Consider the following 21,945-nt stretch of genomic DNA (forward strand, 5'->3'; position numbering starts at 1 on the left):
GCATAACAGGTATAAATTTTTGAGGAATTATAAATAAAAATCTAACAAAATGTGTCTGATTACATGTGAACATATAATACTTGCTAGTAATTGTTATCCTTATCATGTATATGGACACCCTAAATAAGCTTTAAGTATGAGTTAAAATTCCATGTGTGGCTATGTTGATGCTATAGCTATATATTAGAGGCAGTATTTTCATAAGCTCCCAATAAAATTATTTTTTTGCACCTTATGGAACATTCACACACAAACGTTCACATTCCAAGAAAGTTCTACTAGGAAAAAAAATTTAAAGAATTATATAATAAGAGAATTTTAAAAGCTATTCAACTCTATTTTGGTATTCTCACTTGTGAAGGTCTCCTCTGTTCCCAGAGTGGAAAACTCTTGGAGAAGTGACAACACAGGAAAATGTATCCTTTCCACTGCACTTAAAATATAATTCTCTGAGATGTGCAAAAAGACCAAAAAAGTTTAGATGACTGGAAATATTCACTACCTCCTGATGATACAAATAAAATTTTTATTAATCAATAAAAGAAATACACATTAGTCTGGTGATGAGCTGAGAATTTCCTCAAATTATGAGGATAATTCCCCATTAGAACCTTTAGATGAAGAACGTCTCAAAAGTACTCTGGTATTAGTGAAATGCAGCAGTAAGCATACAACTTTTATATCATTTTATTAACTTCCCTTTTGTACCCTTCTGTAAATATAAGTTGTTTTACTGGCTCATTGAGTATTCTGATTTGCCATTAGTAGGGGTGAAATAGTGCATGTAATCATCTTTCAAAATTTGCTGAAGAAAAAATTGAAAATAACAGAAAAAAACATGAAAAAATATTTTCTAGGATGGGTGTAAGACAAGATAACTTGACATTATTAAATAGTAGTAAATACTTTTGTTTGATGAAAACAAAAAAGTTATTAAATATAATAAAACTCTATTTATAAAATATTCCAGCAGGGTATCCACTGATTGTGTACTTTATCCTTTGTCAGATAAAGCAAATATTCAGATTAAACGAAAAAACAATTTTGACATTTTAATCAGTCATCATATTTCTCAGCCTGCTCTGTGGAGGTTGCATAACTAAATAAGAGGTAAAATTGATAGTTATTTATAATTTATGATTATTATTTGATAGAGATATTTATGATATAAGAATTAATGGCAGCAAAAATCTCCTAATGGAGAAATTTCTATAGCTGGTAATAAGAAGTGTAACTTGAGACAAGATAGTCCAGTATGAATAGGTATCTGTTTTTTTGGTGAGTGAGAAAGAAGAAAAGATTTAAAACGGAGTACATTTATGAAGGTAACATTTGCTATATGTCCACATGATAGGGCTGTCTAATAAAGTGATGATAATTGCATAAGGTATTTAAATATCCTAAACATTGAAGATAACATTTGGAACAAAAACTGAAGAATCAATGCTATATATATGCATTTGTGAGTTTATGTATATAATGTATGATCATAAATGTCCTTGTACAATGAAAAAAATCCATATCCTGAGATTACAATTTCAACAGATGGATAGTATACAAAGAGCTCTTGAGGAAGTTTTTATAAAAATAGAGGTGAGGTATCCCCTAATTACCTATTTCATTTATTTCCAAACACACTTGTTCAGAAACTTTTACACATCAGAATTTTACAGATAATTTTCCTTTAAAAGGGAAAATTCTCACCATATAGTATATCTATATAACTGAACGTTAAAGAAAAAAACAAATATTTTATCTTATATTTCAAAGCGTTATGAAAGCATATTAAAAGAAAATATTCAGTGAATACATAATTATCTTGGCTTTTTGCAGTATCCTGTTGAGAATTGGGTGATAAATACTCATACAGAGTCATTTCTCTGTAACTGCAAAATATCATCTATTATCAACATTAACTATTAATACATTAGTCATAATAGCATTATTCTCATCTGAAGTGATCAGCTGCTAATGAATTTAAAAATTCAGAAACTCTGGGCTCCTTCTAATTATCAAGAAAACCATTGCATTCTGATGAAATCTCATGCACAAATGTAAACTTAGCACATCACTCCATAAGAATAATGTTTCTAAAGTAACTTACTATTTAAATACTAATAATATGACAAAAGATTTAAATATTGTCATACAGGTGCTCTTAAGTGTTTTTCCATAAACATGTGCTGACAAATATTGTAAAGAAATTTTAATTTAGGAAATTTTAATAAATCATATGCTTATGATTTATGCTTAAATCATATAAAAATCTCAAAGCATGAAACAATCTTGGTTAAGATGATCATTTTTATTACCTGAGTAATAATAGAATTTATAAATTTTTATATCACCTTTGGAATATTTTTTGATGGAACATATTACTTTTGAAAAAATGTTTCTTTTACAATACCCGTTTCTATCAAATACCTGGGAAATAGCACTGTAAGTTTATTTAGAACAGAGCATATTTTGTTCATCTTTGTGACTCTCAAAGTACCATAGATAAGATATTACAAACAAATACTTAAGTGATCCTTGTGTAACTGAATACATTTTCACTCAGTAAACATTTATTTGGTGACTATACACAGCAGACACTTAAGATACAGAGATGAAAGATAGTGAAAGTGCTCTAGAGCTGACAGCTAACTAATAATTAGAATTTCAGATATTCATTTTAATGTAGTGTAATTTTAAGTCCTGTAGATTTGTAGGCCATGTCATTTCTTAGCCTGGAGTTATCTTTTTAATATTTTCTATTAATTATCTGTTCTTTTTCCTCATTCTAAATTCTTAGACAATTTACTGGAAATCTTGGTTTCAGCTACCATCTGTTTAAAGATAACTCTCCACTCTTACAAATTTTATAACCGCTGAAATTGGGTGATATGCACAATGAAATAAGCACAGGGCCGGAGATACATCTTGTTAGCTCCTTCTTCCTGTTCCTTCACCAAAGAGCTTGTAACTAGCTAAAATGTCAGCTTTGTTTAACTCTTCAGTGCTAATATCTCACATTTTTCCCACTTAAGATCGTTCTGCCTTTCAATACTGGATACAATAATTGAAATGGCCACAAACCCATCTTCTCCCTAAGGAGAATCTATCAAAACTTCTGTAGGATTGAACTTCTGTACACATGCCAGTTGACCAAGGTGAGGTAAACCTGTTCTTAATGTCTCTGAGGATTATTCTCTGATTGCTGTTGAACTCTGAAGAAATAAAAGTTATGTAAAAATAAGATTAATGCATCTGTATAAAGAACTGGCCTATTATCAGAGATTTAGTGTTACTTTTAGGTAATGCATTTAAGAATTTCTGGACAAATCTTTATGTACCATTATCAAGTGTAAAACTAGTTATTAACTGATAAATAGTTGTTAAACAAGAGTTGATACTCAGCTTCTGTAGTGATACGATAAAGTTTTGTAGTATGAAAACTAATTTAGGTAATTTTGCTAAAAAGCAGTCATATGGTAATTTACAACTTAAACTTGCAGCATATATAGTGATGTAGCAAGTAAAGAAAATGGACAATATATATTCTTAATTTGTTCTTTATAGGTGCTATGCTAATACATTTTCATAAGGATTTTATGAGTTAAATGTTACTCGGGATTCACAGGTGAGGAAAAACAAAGTGTCATAAAGAGTAATTTCTCCAAAATCACACAGCTAGTAAAAGTTATAACCCGAATGAAAACTAAGGTCAGTCTGATTCTATAAGAAACAGTGGTAAGAAGAGAGGTGAAGGCCTACATATTTTGTTTGCTTATGTTATGGGTGGTCATATTAAGGGGACCTCTTTCAAAAGGGTTACAATAAGCACCATAGTCTACTGATATATATGTTCATGGGAATGATGTCAGAAAAAGGTAGACAGATAAAGCAAACAGATATGTTGTGAAGATAACAACTTCACCTGTTTCAAAGATGTCATTGGTGTGTTGACTTTATTGAAACAAATGGAGACTGGGACACTTTTTATAGAGGCCTACTCTTTCCACCCTGGAAAAGTTGTCAGAACCTTTTTCTCAAGGCTTACTTGAGGAAATTAATCAGAAAATAGCTTACATCAGATGAAGAGGTTGTTTTGCTTTAAGATTTAGAGATGTTATAATACTAAATAAATCCTGAATTTATAAAATAAAAATCAAGTAAAACATTTTCTATTTGCATATTACAATTAGAAAAAAATTAGGACATTTTAACATTCTTACTGTGAGAGATGTTGTTTATATGTTTCTGTGTTTTGAAAAATATTACACATAATTTGTTTCAAATTAAATTTCTGTAATTGTAATTTGCTGCTCTGAGTACTTAGTTACTTGGTGCATGATATTATTGAAGATAAGGCTGAACATTTGATCCTGACAGGAGTCACTTGATGTTACAGAGAGCATATGCTTGACCAGAGACAGCACTTCTCATTTTGCATGATGGGTAGCCTGAAGGAGGACTAGGTTAAAACAGCATTTGATGAAGCTCCGTCTACTTTGGGGAAGACAACTCAAAATACAACTTACAGCGATGGTGAATGAGCAGCAAAATATTCATAAGGAGATGTTTATTTTAACATTACACAAAATGAGATTTTTCAGTGATGGCTATAATGAAATATATTATTTGACGCCCTCGCGATAATTCCTGAGGTAAAGTGAAAGAATATTTAATGTTGTTCAATGATTTAGGTATATCTTTCTGTAAATCCGAAGAGTAAGGCAATAATCTTGTTTATCCTGTCAGTTTGAATACAAGGGGAGGTTTCAACTGGGCAACTCTTTCCAACTAAATTTTAAAATATTTTTAAGAGGAAGCTTCTATGGCAATCACAGTATATTATAGTCCAGTGGTCTCCAACCTTTTGGGCAACAGGGACTAGTTTCATGACAGACAATGTTTCCATGGATGGAACTGTTCCATCTCAGATCATGAAGCATTAGTTTCTTATAAGGAGCACACAACCTATATCCCTTACATGCCCAGTTCACAACAGGATTCATGCTCCTATGACAAGCTCATGCCACCACTGATCTGACAGGAGGTGAAATTTAGGTGGCAATGTTTGCTTGCCTACCATCCACTTCCTACTGTGTTGCCTGGTTCCTAACAGGCCAAGGATTAGTACCAGTCCATGGAACTCATAGGTTGGGCACCCCTGATATAGCCTTTTTCACATAGATAACATTTTCAGTGTAAAATGTTTTCTTAATTAAATGGATATTACTCCAAATGAATCAGTAAATTCTTGCAACCCTGCACTTTTAAATTAGATGTTCTTTTGGCTCCAAATTTTTAATATGTATTCTAGTAGTTTTAATTGTTTCCACAGTTGCAATTCCTCAATATAGTGTAGTTTGCTAAAGTGTATATGAGAAACTACCAACATTTCTAAACCTCACGTTGTCCTTAAACTGTCATTAAAAATTCCTACCACAATTAGTTGTTTTTCAGTTTAAGCAGATAATGTATATACATTCATGTAAGTTAATACTCAGAAATTAGTGGACATATAATAAATGTTAATTGTCTGCCTAATTTATATAATGTTAAACCTTTACAAAATTAAATAAATTGAAAAACACCGTTTTTTTACATTTAATATCAGAATGTTGATAAATATAAGACAAAAGAATGTTCAAAAAAAGTGGCAATATATTTTATCGCAAAGTATTTTATTTAATAGTAAAATGTATGAATGAATAAATGAGCATGATCATATTCATTCATCTAAGTTTCATCATTTTAAGAAGTTGAATAATCTTTCTTCAACTAATCTATTTTTCAGTGTCTAAGAAATTGCCTAACATTTACCACAGTCATTCTTCGCTTTATTTATTGGGAAAGATAATAATTGTGCTTTCTACTTGACTTTGCATGCATCTTTTCCTAAATTTAGAGAAGCACTGAGTTTGGTAATCATATCCTTGATTAAGTGTAAGTAGTTAGAATGGTGAGCAGTGTTTTCTAACCCTAAATTTAAGGAGGCTTAACTTGCGACATTAAAACTCAAGAAACTATAAGTATTCAAAGCTTGTAAGAACCAATAAAAGTGTTACTTGAACACAGCATGGTTCCAAAATAAGTAAAACATTTAATAGGAAAGACTGATAAAAATGCTTACATGAAATGTTTAAAAACATAACTCACTATGTCTACATAACTCACTAGATATCTATTTATAAATAACAAAATGGTTATTATGTCCCCCCTTTACCGTTGGGTTAACTAAATTGGGCCTATCTGATAAATTATTATGTATTATTTACTACTATATGTATACATGTTACATTTTAATATTACAATAAATCATTATTACTTATTTATAGGAGTGCTTAACACACCTTTTACAAGAATCCAAAGGCAACTTAATTTCTTTTTAAATAATTAAACCTAGAAAGTAGGTAAAAGAAACACCTTTACAAGGAGCAGTTACAACATATTTGAGAATCCAAGTAATAGATACAGATTCTGAGTATCTTTGCAGATATGTCAGTTGTAATTATTATATCTCCTCAACATTTTTTATATTGTAGTACTTAAAATGTGTAGCTATTCATGTAAATTTTTCTTAATCTTTTTCCAAAGGATAAGTCTCTTAAATAGAGAGACACATTTATATCTTCTTCGTATGCTCTGTACCTGCTAAGTATCCTACATTTAATAAATGTTGAATGAACAAGTGAATTGAATGAATAAGTAAGAACTTGACTGACAGTGTTATATGTTACTTCTTTGAAATGCTATAACACTCATTTTAAAAAGAAAATAATAAAGAAAACCTCCCAAGCATTTTGTAGTGTAACCTGCTGAGTTAACATGGAATTTTCAGTTGTAAGTTTAATGCCCTGACTATAGATACATTTTTCGACGGATTCCCTGCAATTCCCACTCTTTTTTTTGTCAAGGAGATTATTCCAGAAAAATCACCAACAGAAGAAAACTTTATAATTCAGTTCAAAAACATGTCATATGTACATCCCTATTTATGCTTGCAATATCAATAGCTTCAATATCTATTGTTCTATTTCTTAGAGGAAGAAGCATCAAATACTTATTATAAAGTAAGCATTTGATCCCCTAGAAGATGACAAATAAGGTAAAACATCTATGTCATGGAAATGCCTTTAGGTTAAAATGTGGAAATATACCTCCATGGAATAAGTTTAGCACATAAATGTCTTGTTCACATTCACCAGAATAGAAGCTGGATTAAGTTAAAGGAGTTGACATTTCACAGAATGATTTCAAAATCACGCACGTAGGTCCAAAAAATATAGCTACAAAATTACTAGATGGGAGCAAAATGACAAAGAATCCCAAGTGATAGAATGATCTGAGGATTTTAGTAAGTTCAATAAAAATTAAAAACAAAACTGAGCAGTAGCTGTCACTGAAATTAATACAATTGTAGAAAACATTGATGTAGGTTTAAAATATGAAATAATATACGTTCTTATTATTGTCTATGTAGTATGTTTCAGTTACTGAATAACTAAGATATTCTAGTTAATTAAAAATATGATTTGAAATCATATTTTATATGATGCATATATATTTATAATATATATTTATAAATTCATATTCATAATTATAAATGTTGTGATATGTTAATACAGTTCATTATTTTCCTTTTCAGCAATATGATATAATGACTTTTATATGCTCTTTTAATTTTGCAGAAATAAATTCCTTTAATCAGCAACAAATTATTACATGTACATAATAAACTTATGAGTGTAATTTTCCAAGTTGTCAAGAGTATGTGTTTAATCATGGTCAAAAAATACTTTCTTCATTATTTCCTTTGCTTTTTGAAACAAATTATTCAATAATTTAATTTAACTTGATTTTGCATTCAGTCATCAAATATAATCATCACAGTAGAACCTAGATGAAATCACTTAATGGAATAATTATAGATTTAGAGACTTCAGATAGTCATCTGCAAATCTTTTGAACTTATTACTTTATATAATTAAAAAATTATAATAATTAGAAAACATAATTGATGCTATGTTATTTTGTAGTTATAAATCTATGTATAATTCAAAATTTTAACATGAAATTTGCATTTTTATGAGTTTTTTCAGAACGAGTTTAAAATTTTACAGTTTTCTAAACTTTGCAAAATGAAAGTCTTCTTAATGCTAAATGCATGTGATGTTTTAAATAGCAAATGTTAATGCTCAATCATTTTAAATCATTCGATGCTATTCAGTGACAATCATCTAAAACATCTGATGACAAAAACAACTCTACTTTACATATATATGTGTATATACTTTACATATATACATATGTTTATTTTACATATATATAATTTACATATATTTGTGTTATATGTATTAAAAAATCTAGGTTTAAGTTCTCCTTAATACCGTGACAAAACAATTTCAAGAGTAAAACTTGCTTGAAATATCAATAACAGAATACTAGCTTAAAATTTTCTAAAATAAATTTACATAAAGGATTACCTCTTCTAAACTCTGCATCAGTAAGCAGTTTAGTAAGATAATTTTGTAAGCATGAGGAGGAAGTTGTGCTCTTCTATATATTCTCCATGGTATTGTCTAAGCCAAACAGCCAGATTATTCCCAGGCCTATTGGAAGCCATGGCAACCTTGGTAATGTTAACTATTGGCATAATGCAGCTACCTGCTTCTGAAGAGTTCCCAAGATTTTCAAATCACAGTGTGGTGAGTTTCGCTAGATTCACTAGATGGTGTAGGGGAGGATGGGCAGCTAAGAAAGAGGAAACAGTATTAACACAAACTACCATCACCACCACAACCATTGAGTTCAATTTTTTTTTTAATTTCCATTGCATTGACACTTCTTCTTTGATATACCATATGATTATTTAGAAGTGGGTCCCCCTTTTTTTTTGAGATGGAGTCATGCTCTTGTTCTGTCACCCAATCTGAAATGCGGTGGCATAATTGTGGCTCATTGCAACCTCCGCTTCCTGGGTTCAAGCAATTCTCCTGCTTCAGCCCCGCATGTAGCTGGGACTACAGGCTCGTGCCACCATGCCCAGCTAATTTTTGTATTTTTAATAGAGATGGGGTTTCGTCATGTTTGCCAAGCTGGTCTGGAACTCCTGATCCCTGGTGATTCACCCGCCTTGGCCTCCCAAAGTGCTGGGATTATACGCGTTAGCCACCACACCTGGCCAGAAATGGATTTCCTAGTTTCTAAATGTTCGAAAATTTTTCTTTTAATTTTCTGCTATGACTTCTAATTTGAACTGTGGTAAGAGACAGTGTGTATTATTTCAATTATTTTAAATGTATGAGGCTTGTTTGTGCTTCACAATTATGGCAAGAGGTGAAAGGCACTTCTTACATGGTGGTGGCAAGAGATAAAATGAGAAGAAGCAAAAGTGGAAACCCCTGATAAACTGATCAGATCTCACAAGACTTATTCATTATCACAAGAATTGTACAGGGAAGACTGGACCCCATGATTCAATTACCTCCCCACCATGTCTCTCCACAACTCGTGGAAAATCTGGGAGATACAATTCAATTTGAGATTTGGTTGGGAGCACAGACAAACCATATCATTCTGCCCCTGGCCCCTCCAAATCTCATATCCTCATATTTCAAAACCAAGCATGCCATCTCAAGAGTCCCCCAAAGCCTTAACTCATTTCAGCATTAACCCAAAAGTCCACAATCCAAAGTCTCACTAGAGACAATGCAAGTCCCTTCTGCCTATGAGCCTGAAACATCAAAAGCAAGCTAATTACTTCCTAGACACAATGGGGGTACAGATATTGGGTAAATACAGCCATACCAAATGGGAGAAATTGACCATAACAAAGGGGTTACAGGAGTCATGTAAGTCCAAAATCCAGTGGGACAGTCAAATTTTAAAACTCCAAAGTGATCTCCTTTGACTCCAGGTCTCACATCATGATCATGCTGATGCTAAGCATGCATTCCCATGGTCTTGGGCAGCTCTGCCCCTGTGGCTTTACAGGCCTTCGACCTGACTTCTTTCATGGTCTGGTATTGTCTGCAACTTTTCCAGGCACACAGTGAAAGCTGTTGGTAGGTCTACCATTCTGTGTTCTGGATGATAGTGGCCCTCTTCTCACAGCTGCACTAGACATTGCCCCAGTAGGGACGCTACTTTGGGGCTCTGACCCCACATATCCCTTCCACACTGCCCTAGCAGAGGTTCTTCATGAGGGCTCCACCCCTGCAGCAAGCTTTTTCCTGGGCATCCAGGTGTTTCCATACATCTTCTGAAATCTAGGCAGAGGCTCCCCAACCTTAGTTCTTTACTTCTGTGCACCCACAGGCTCAACACCACTTGTCAGCTGCCAAGACTTGGGGCTTATACCCTCTGAAGCCACATTCTGAGCTCTATATTGGCCCCTTTTAGCCATGGCTGGAGCAGCTGAACACAGGACACTAGGTCCCTAGGCTGCACACAGCACAGGGACCCTGGGCCCAACCCACAAAACTACATTTTCTTCATTGGCCCCTGGGCCTGTGATGGGAGGGGCTGCTGTGAAGGTCTCTGACATGACTTGAAGACATTTTCCCCACGGTCTTGAGGATTAATATTTGGCTCCTTGCTACTTACACAAATTTCTGCAGCTGGTTTGAATTTCCCCTCAAAAAAAACCAGATTTTTCTTTTCTTTTGCATCATCAGGCTGCAAATTTTCTGAACTTTTATACTGTCTGCCTTTTAAAATGGAATGCTTTTAACAGCATCCAAGTCATCTTTGAAATCTTTGCTGCTTAGAAATTTCTTCCACCAGATACCTAAATTATCTCTCTCAAGTTCAAAGTTCCACAAATCCCTAAGGCAGGGGCAAAATGCTGCCAGTCTCTTTGCTAAAACATTACAAGAGTCACTTTTGCTCCAGTCACCAACAAGTGCTTTATCTTCATCTGAGAACACCTCAGCCTGTGATGTGAACCTCGGTGATGTGAACCTTAATGTTCATATCACTATCGGCAATTTTGTCAAAGCCATTCAACAAGTTTTCAGGAGGTTCCAAACTTTTCCACATTTTTCTGTATTTTTCTGAACCCTCCAAAATGTTCCAACTTCTGCCTGTTACCTAGCTGCAAAGTCATTGCCACGTTTTTGGGTATGTTTTCAGCAACCCATTCCCAGTATGAATTTACTGTATTAGTTTGTTTTCACACTGCTGATAAAGACATTCCCAAGACTGTGAAGCAAAAGAGGTTTAATTGGACGTACAGTTCCTCATGGCTGAGGTGGCCTCAGAATCATGGCGGGAAGCAAAATGCACTTGTTACATAGTGGCAGCAAGAAAAAAAATTCAGGAGAAGCAAAAGCAAAAACCCCTCATAAACCTGTCAGATCTCATGAGACTTATTCACTATCATAAGAATAGCAGGGAAAAGACTAGTTGCCATGATTCAATTACCTCCCCGTGAATCTCTGTAACACCACTTTGGAATTCTGGGAGATACAATTCAAGTTGAGATTTGGGTGGGGGCACAGCCAAACCGTATGAGCTAGAAATCAGTTTCTGAAATGTAACCTACTGATGATGTGACATAGTGATGATGTGACACATTAGCTACCTGTAAATAGCAAAGCTGTTTTTCTATTTGCAGAATGTCTTACTATTAATAGGCTATAATGCTTTGTATTTCATAATAATTACCTATGTGGTATTTTTAACCAGATGTTGAATTCCAGAAATTAAAAATATTACTTTTGATTTTTTAAAAATATGCTATATTAGTTGAACTCTGACCACAATGCATGATTTTTAAGAGGAAAGTGATATCCTCATTCTATTTTGCATAATGAAAAGTGAATTTTCTTAAACAATATAGCTGATTTCTAATTTCCATTAGTCATCAGATTATGTCATTGCTGATTTGTATTAAACTGTCAATTTGAGGATATATTACCTCAGTCACCTCAGTTTGAATTTATTTTTAAAGACAAATTTCTTGCTTTCATCATATTAGCATACCACACTGCACTATAAACAATTATAAGCCTGTGCTAGAAATGGTTTAGTTGTCTGTCTCTTTTTTCTTTTTTGAAAATTGGCTTCCAAAAGTCATGAATTTTAGAAAACATTTTCCAGAGATATTGTATATTAATTATTGTAATTCTTTATGTATGATGATTTAATGCCAAAACTTACATATTTATTTACAGTGGCTATACTTCAAATGGTTGAAGACTAATAATATGGTAATAGGCAATAATAAGGATTCCATAATTCGAGATGTGTGACTGTTAAATATTTGTAATGAAAGTAAAATTATTCTGCTAATAATTAATAATAATAATTAATTATTAGCAGAATAATTTTGGAGTTAAGACTAAAGTAGTAAAGAGGAGCAATGATCTTTAAGATTATGATGTGATTTGTTTAAATAAAAAATATTCAGATAAGCACTCTTAACACTTGCCACATTGCCACTCTAACTCAAAGCACTTTATTCTTAATTATCCAGAGGGAAAAATCACATTAATATAGAATGTAATTTTAATTCCAAATTTTGAAATAAGTTTACTCTGAGTCTTTTCTTGTTTTCAGGATATTTATGATGTCATTAAACATGCTCAGAAAATAATTACGTAACAGGATACCAAGAAAAGCCCTCTAATAATATTAAAATGCAAATTAAGTTTGGAAAGCTAATTTCCAATCAATCAGAATTGCATAAATCACAAGAGATTATGATACTGGGTTTTTATAAGTGTAAATCTATGACATAGATATTTAAAATAGAGAGTTATAAATTACCCTTATTACAAACCTTGCTTTTCTTATTTATAATTGCCACATAACTGTACATATTAATAGAACACAGCATAATATTTTCATACATGTATGCAATGTGTAGTGATCAAGTTGGAATAAAATGCATATCCATCATCTCAAACTTTTATCAATGACAAATCTAACAAATTTGTTTTCTAGATTATCCTTTAATAGAAAGAGCCCATTTTTCCTTTTTGGAATATACTACCCAAAGCATTTTCAGATGTCAGTTACCAACCACCTCTACTAATATTGCTACTACTGGTTTTGAAAATTATTTTTTATGGCACGAGACAATAGCCAAAAACAAAATTCTGTGTGAAAACAATAATAAATGTAATATATATTTAAACACTTTTGACTAAATGACCCCAATCTATATGTATTTATCTGGCAAGTGTTACATTTTATTTTATTTCATTATTTATTTTCTTTTGTCCAAGACTCAATTCTTATTTCATAGGCCAATGCCTTTTAATATCTATAATTTAAAAACAAACTTTTATTTTTAAATATTTAAATATTTTTTGAGGATGAATAGAAGTGGCCTTATTAACATTCCTCACCTACTTGGAAATGGCCAAAAGGTATATAGAGATTCACATTGTGAATTTTTATCCAAGTGCGTGTTGCCTTTTAACTTTCTTGATAGTGTCTTATCATTCACAAAAGATTTTCATTTTGATTAAGTACAATTTATTATTTATTTTGTTGCTTGTGCTTATGATGTCAGGTCTAAGAAAACATTGCTCAATCGAAAATTATAAAGATTTCACCTTATGTTTACTTTAAGTTTTACAGTTTTTGCTCTTCTATTTTGGTCTTTGATTCACTTTCACTTAATTTTCTTATATGTTGTAAGATAGACATCTAACTTTATTGCATGCTATGAAGAAATCTTTTGTGAAAGGAAGAGTCAAACAATGTGACAAGCTTTATTGTTGTTTTATTTTAAGAAATTGCCACAGCCATACCAACCTTCAGCGACCACCATGCTGATCAGTCTGCAACTATCAGCATTGAAGCATCACACTCCACCAAGGTCTTTAGAAATACTATGACTCTTTGAAGGCTCAGATGATCATTAGCATTTTTTAGTATGAAGCATTTTTAAATTAAGATATATACATTGGCATTTTACACATAACTCTATTTTCATACTTTAATAAACTGCAATATAGTGTAAATACAACTTTTATGTGCACTTGGAAACCCAAAATGTGTAGGATTTTCTTATTGTGATATTCACTTTATTTTGATTTTTACTGTATTGTGGTCATTTGCAAGTGAACCAGCATTATAGCCGAGGTATGTCAGTGCTAGTTCCAAAGGACCATAGAGCCCCGTGGACACTTTTGCAAATGAACAATTTCCTTGGTGAAGAACTAGATGGCTGAGGAAATTATCATAATCTTAGTTTTGCTCACGAATTATCAAAACCTTAGTAATTTGATGTAGTTTCCGGAAATTACCTATGGTGAACTTACACATTCTCAATACACTGGGCAAGCTTTTAGAAAGATGATCTTCAATTGACAGTTGGTCTCTTGAAATTATACCTAATAAAAATTAATAAGATAACAATACAGTGACAGAAAAATGAAATTATAGACCAGTATATCCAATAAAAATTGTTTTGAACTTTAGAGTCATTTATCTGAGAGAGAATTTTAATGGAGCACAGGATTCATTAGCACAATGCTGAGCAGAGCGGGAGCTGAACAAATACCTATTTGACTGAATATATTTGACCCAGGTTATGAATGCTGAAGAAGAGTTTCATACTTTCTATTTGTAAAAATCTACAAAGAGTCGGTGTTTTCTCAAAATATGTTAATTGTCCTAGAAAACCTGTAAGGTAGTCAAGGGTTAGCAAGGAGACAATCTTTATTTTAGTATAAAAATAGGGACATGTCCTAGTTGGGAGATTTTAATTAAAGCAATCTGTATCAGGATAATTTTTTTTTTTTTTGCTTTCTTATATACACAAGAATAAGTTCAAATATTTCAAAGGTACTATTCAAATTATTATGCAAAATTTTAATATCCTGAAGCTATTATTTAATGATTTTTATAATCATTTAGTAAACTATATCTTTCAGTTACTTCCATGCATCAGGAATGAACAACAAAACTTTCTATGCCTTCTAGATATAAACAATATATATTTAATATTTTTGTATTAAAAGTACCCAATGAAATATGAACACCTATTTTAAAATTACATTTGCTTTAATTTAAACTTGCATATAAAAACAAATGTATTTTTGCCACATACTTGCACAAATTAGCCCCTTTATAAAGAATGACCACAGAATTGAAAAAAAAAGGTTAAAGAGAATTGCTATGGTCTGAATGTTTCCCCTAAAATTCATATTTTGGAAACTTAATTCCCAGTGTAAAAGAATTGGAATGTGGGGCCTTTTGGGAGGTATTTAAGTCATTAGGGCTTCAGCCTGATCTATGGATTAATGCCATTATAAAACGACTTGATAGAATTCACTCCTTTTTGCTCTTTGTCTCTTTGTTCACGTCAGGGCAAAGTTCTTCCCCAACAGAAGAGGTAGCACCAAGGCACCATCTTGGAAACAGAGAGCTAGAAAGATGAACTTGACAGATGAACTTGACAGTATCTTAATCTTAGCCTTCTTAACCTTCAGAACTGTGAGAAATAAATAATTACTCAGTCTCAGATATTCTGCTAAAGCAACGCAAATACCTTAAGACAAATATATACACCTAAATCCCAGCTAGAAAACATAAAGATTACAAAATTATACATTCATTTTAACTTATTGAACAATCACCCTTGCCCCTAAATTATCACAAAACTATAGAGAATTAATTATACTTAGAATCATTTCCTCCTTTGGATTATCCATAAATACAAAAAAAAATTATGAGTGTTCAGAACAAGTATGAAAGCCTAGCATTGTGTTTATTAGAGAACTGAAGTTAATGAACTTTAGCAGCATGTATCTTAAAAGAGACTAGAAATCAACAAGAAGAATTTTGGAAACTATGCAAACATATGGAAATTAAACAATATGCTTCTGAATAACGAGTGTATCAATGAAGAAATTAGGAAGAAAATTGAAAAATTCTCTGAAACAAATGATAATAAAAACACAACATACCAAAACCTATGGAATACAGTAAAAAATTACTAAGTGAAACATTTATAGCTGTAATTTTCTTACATCAAGAAAGAAAAAAACCTTAAAATAGATAACATAATGATGCATCTTAAAGAGTTAATAAGGCAAGAAAAAAACAAATTCAAACTTTAGTAAAAGAAAAGAAAGAAAGATCAGAGCAGGAAAATTGAATTAAAAAATACAAAAGATCAATAAAATAAAACATTCTTTTTTTGAAAAGATAAACATTGACAAGCATTTAGCTGGAATAATAAATTAGAAGAGGGAGAAGACCCAAATAAACCAAATTTGAGATAAAAAAAAAAGTCATTAAACTGATATCACAGAAATTCAAAAGATCATTAGGGGATACTACGAGCAACTATATGTCAATAAACTGGAAAATCTAGAGGAAATGGATGAAATCCTAGACACATACAATCTACCAAGAACGAACCATGAAGAAATTCAAAACCTAAACAGACCAAGAAGAAGCAACAAGATTGAAGGCATTAAAAAAAAGGATTCTAGTATGAAAAGCCTGGGATCCAATGGCTTCACTACTGAGTTCTACCAAGCATTTAAAGTAGAATTAATACCAATCCTATGCAAACTATGCTGAAAAAAAAAAAAAAAAGGAGCCAAAACATTTCGAAACTTATTCTATTTAAGTGGCATCATTCATCTGGGATAATACCCAAGGTTCCTTGTCTCATGCCAAGAAAACCGAAGACGTAGACACACAAGGAATGAAGTTAAGAGTAGAGGTTTAATAGAAAAAAGAAAGAAGAAAGCTCTTTCCTGTAGAGAGAGGTGTCTCAAGCAGGTTTTCTGGTCCATGGTGAAGCACAAGAGGTTTTTTAGATGAGCTTGAGGAGGAGGGGTTTGATTTAAATAGGGCAGGAAAGGTTGGTTGGACCAGGTTTGCCATTTGCATAACGTGAAAATCTGACCACCCCCACTGTAATATTTTATTATGAAGATGTGTTCTCTAGTGGCAGGTGCCATGTTGCTTGTTCCTTTACTGTATATGTGGTGACAAAGAAAAGGGAAGATGAGCCTCCATGTTGATCACATCTGGCTCCCAGATAATCCTTTTCTACTGGCACAGCTGCTGGCATTCAGGCTGAGTACATAGCTTTATCTGTTCACAACCTAGGTGCATCACCTCTTGATAGCATTCTTCTCCATTACAGAAACCTCTACCAAACAACTTTTCTGGTTTGCCCTTAAAGTTGACATAGTTAGGTTATGAATTGCTTAGTCTTGCCTGTTTACTTCTTTTGTAAATGCTTTTTCTCAGAACAATGTTTCTCAGAACAATATTATTCACCTAATGTGAGCTCAGCCTATGCTACACTTCAGCCTCCACCAGCTGTCTTTTCCCGGGACGCTGCCTTCTGGGGTTGCCTCTCATACAGCCATAAGGCTTAAAAACTGCAGATTTCTTCTCAATATGTTACATATTTCACCCAATGCCTTCCATGAAGTAATTTGCTTAACATATTTTAGTTTTAATTATAAACTTCTTCAATAAAAATAAAACTTCCTTCAGAGCACATTGCCAAAGAGAAAACATATTATTTTTCAGATCACATATTCAATTTATACTTCTGGTGCTGGGCACTTCACTACTTTCCTTTATATTTTAGTTTACTATTCATAAAGTAGAAGTTTGAGTAAGACTATTTTAAGGGTGGTATTAATCAAAACTGGGGAAGTGTTCATGACTCTTCACATAGATAGATATGTGGAGTTAAAACTCCCATGATTAATATTTACCTTTAGAAATTTTCATTGATTAGGTATTACTACCACTGCCTGAAATGTTGAATTTGCATATTTATGTTTCCAAAATTTGCTTACCAACAAATTTAATTACTACAATGTATTGAAGAGCCAAAGCAACAGAAAATCATGCAATGAAAAACACATATTAAGGTATACCCAAAGTACATTACATATAGCTAAACTCTGAAAGAAATATTCAAAATAGATTCCATAGATTTAATATTTAATATGCAATGCTTTCAGTAAAATCATAAACATTATACAATCTATATGAGAAAATATTTCACCTTGAGCAGGATGCCACTCTCAAAGGCAGATTGTTATACACTAAGAAGAAAACATTGTTATGTGTTACTATTTGAAGTGTCACAATAAATATTTGAAGAAATGTATCACTGTACTCATTTTTTTTTTCTGAAACCTATGAATGCCTTAATATATCAGGAAAGATGCAATCTATTAAAGAATGTCATTAGGACAAATATACAGAAAATGGAATCAGACACTAAATCTGATATTGCTTATTTTAACAACATTGCAAATATTTTATCTAATTAATATGTAGGTTAATCAGCTGAGGTATTGACTAGAACACCAATCCAGTGGAATCTGTTATATATCATTATTCACATGCAGAAAGTCTGCACCAATTGTTAGCTTGTGTGGCCATTTAATTAGAATTTCCACAAATATTTATTTGGAATGTATTGAGGTGATTTTCTAATTTAATTCAATGTTACAGTGAATATTGAATATTAGTAATGTATCTTATAATGAAGTAATTTTTTATTCACCAAAATTACTATTTTTAATGGATAACTATTTCCAATTCAACTCATTTTTACTTTTTATTTTTATTCTAAAGCCTCTTCATTCCTTTTGGTGTCTGTGTTTTCATGAGTATTTGAGTGTCCGCTTGCTACCTAGTGTGCTTATGCCAGTTTTCCATTTTAGGGTTTTAAGGTGGAGTTAAGCTGGACTGATAGAAATAATTGAGGAGTTCTTTTTTTCCCATTATTGAAAAATTAATATAGCACTATAATTATCTTCATTGTCTAATTTAAGATATATCTGACACCTGACTTTATCTCAGTTTTGAAGTATATTTCTTCTGTTCATGTTTAAAATTGTTTTCTTTACTTGTTTCTCTATTCACCTGAACCATGAGTTCTTGTCTACCAAATCAGTAGAACATGAGGTGGTGATAGTTGGAGAAGAAAACACATTTCATTGTACAAAGCAAATATGAAGACATAACTTTCCTTATTGGCTCATAACTATGCAAATTAACCTGAAATAAATGAGACTATTTTTATTAACACCCCAATTGAAATATTATTAAGCCAAATCCTTTTCTAAAGTTCAATGTTAGTTACATTGAAAAATCAACTCCCAATTTTAACAACAACAAAATATTTTATTTACATGACTGTTGTTTTTCTTTTTTTTTGAGACAGAGTCTCGCCCTGTCACCCAGGCTGGAGTGCAGTGATGCGATCTCAGCTCTCTGCAACCTTCGCCTCCCGGGTTCAAGTGATTCCCCTGCCTCAGCCTCCTGAGTAGTTGGGACCACAGGCACATGCCACCACACCCAGCTAATTTTTTTGTATTTTTAGTAGAGACGAGGTTTCACTGTGTTGGTCAGGATGGTCTCGATATCCTGACCTCATGATCTGCCCAACTCGGCCTCCCAAAGTGCTGAGGTTACAGGCATGAGGCACCACACTGGACCAGACTGTTACATTTTTAACTCATGGGCCAGACATTACTTATTACAACTTTAATGTTTGGATGGTTTGAATGTGTCCCCACGAAGTGTGTGTGGGAAACATGATTCCCAATTCAACAGCGTTTGTAGCAGGGGTTTAATGGCAGATATTTAGGTCATAAGAGCTTTTCCAATCAGGTTTCAGCTCTGTGTAGTTGTCTAGAGCTATTATAAAGTCTCACAAACTGGGTATTGCAAATGACAAAAAAAAAGTATTATGTCATATTCAGATAGAGAGATATCTTCATATGTATATGAATGTACCTCTGTCATGTTTATAGTGGTGTGCTTTCTGTATGTGTGTCTGTTTCCAAATTTCCCCTTATTATAATGATAGTCGTATTTGATTAGATACTAATCTAATAAACTTATTTTATCTTATCTCTTTAAAGACCTTAGTCTAAGATAAGATGATAATCTGAGATCTGAGATAACCGCAGGTTAGGACAGCACTGTATGAGATTTTGGGGGACACAATTCAACCTATAATACTTCAATCTTTTAAAGACCAATTCTATTTTCTCTTTATTTTAAATATGTAATCCTGGAATAACAACTGAAATTTATTTGGTTTGTTAAGGCCCTTCAATCTTGTTTAATTATAGACTTCAAATTTTATCCACTCCATCACTGAGATTACCAGATCAGCTCATCTCTTAGCCATTTGACAGGCCTTTTTCTCTTGACTTCTCTGCCAACTAGCATAAACTGATAAGAATCAGCAAATGTGCCTCAAGGAGAAAATTGCTCAAAATATTGGTTTACTTCTCTATGATTATCTTCTGTAACTTTTGGCCCCTTATATTCTAGATGCCTTGGTATATTGAATTACCATTTTGTGTTAACAGCCATGTGAGGCAGCTGGTAGCACTTTTCGTGTTATCTGACTTGTAACCGATCACTTTGTCAACATTTCAAAGTCATCCATGCTACTTAAGAACTGGCAAATCTTGGAGTAAAGAAAGTGAAATAATCTATTGGGCTCATGAAAATGACTTCCTTTTCTTCATGGGTGTGACCTCTCATATTACGGCTGCCTTGATACGTTGAACTGATTTTTTTTTTTTTTTTTTTTTTTATCCAAGTTTTCTCATTGTCTCAGAGAGGAGTAGTCTGAACCAAGCCAGCCTGCCATAGCCAAAAACAGAAATTGACCTTTCATTTTTAGTTTTCTCCTACTTCCTGTATAAAATAACCTCTATTCCTCAATTTATTCCAATGTATTTTATTTATTTTCTTTTACCCTTTAAAATCAATTTTCTATTTTAAGACATAAATTAGCTCTGTTAGAAGTTGCATATTGTCACATTAAGCTAATAGTTTTTTCTGGGCATAGAGTCTCTGTGATCTTCTAGTTATTTAACCTATCTATGCTTTCAGATATTTTGTCAATCTTGTCAGCTAGAGGTAATAACTGCATCATCCACCTGTCTCATCATGAATATTAAGTGATTTAACGTATGCGAAATTTTATGGCACTTTGTAAGCGTTAAATAAATTTTAGATACTATTGGTATATTTCATGAACTTTTACATTCCTTCTAACAAATAATAGTTCACATGGGTATGTTAAATGTTATATTTATCAATTTTACACTATGAATGATAATTTAGAAATATAAAAACTTCTGGCAGAACTATATTATAAAGACTATGGTCAGTCATTTTTATTCTATTTTACTCTTTAAAGAAAGTAAGCGATTGACGATCCAAGATGGCCATTTAGGAACAGCTCAGGATTGCAGCTCCCAGTGAAAGTGCAGAGGGTGAGTGGACGCCACGTTTTTATTGCCCACAGACTAGGAAATTCCCGGGCGGAGGTGCTCCATGGTCGCCAGTGTGGCTGTGCTGGCCAGCGCCGCTGCTTTGCCCCGCGCGGCTGCTTTGTCGGCGCCCCGGAGCCACGGTTCTCCGTACAAAAAACACCGATCTGGGGGCCCTTTTGGCTGGTGATTGGAGCCACGGGAAGTCACCCATACGCCGGTTCAAAAAGGGGACTGAGCGAGAACCAGGACAGTAGATTCCAGGGCAAAAAGAAAAAAAAAGCACCACAAACCTCAGTGCCGCTGTTTACCAGCGCAGTGAGTGGCCGCAGGGGAAAACAAACAGACCCCGGCGCCTCTTCAACAGGCGACTGGAACACCAACTTAAAAAAGGCTCTGAGGCAGGGAGCCAGGCGATCAGGATCGGCTGGTCCCACACCCACAAAAGAACAGCAACCAGAAACTCTGGATTGAGAGTTTCACAGCAAGTGCAGCTGAACCCAGGATGGTCCAGCTCTGTGGGGGAGGGGCGTCCGCCATTACCTAGGCAGCCCGCCGTTGCCAAGGCAACCCACCATTGCTGAGGCAGCCCGCCGTTGCCAAGGCAACCCGCCACAACAGAGACTCCGCCCCAACAGAGGCGGGCCACCATCGCCAAAGCAGTTCTAACTACACCCATATAAACAGGACTGCAGGGAAGTTCACT

General features: G+C 33.3%; 1 protein-coding gene across 1 annotated transcript in view; it reads right to left on the bottom strand.

The window, feature by feature from the left end:
• Window positions 1-21,453, bottom strand: part of LOC108311298 (peptidyl-prolyl cis-trans isomerase A-like) — a 54,125-nt gene extending 32,672 nt beyond the window's left edge. Inside the window, exon 1 of the mRNA XM_037742076.1 lies at window positions 21,269-21,453. Coding sequence (XP_037598004.1) covers window positions 21,269-21,453 — 185 coding nt within the window. The remainder of the gene's footprint in view (window positions 1-21,268) is intronic.
• Between the last annotated feature and the right edge of the window lie 492 nt (window positions 21,454-21,945).

The sequence above is a fragment of the Cebus imitator genome, unplaced genomic scaffold (assembly GCF_001604975.1).
Source record: "Cebus imitator isolate Cc_AM_T3 unplaced genomic scaffold, Cebus_imitator-1.0 Scaffold113, whole genome shotgun sequence".
Lineage (NCBI taxonomy): Eukaryota > Metazoa > Chordata > Mammalia > Primates > Cebidae > Cebus > Cebus imitator.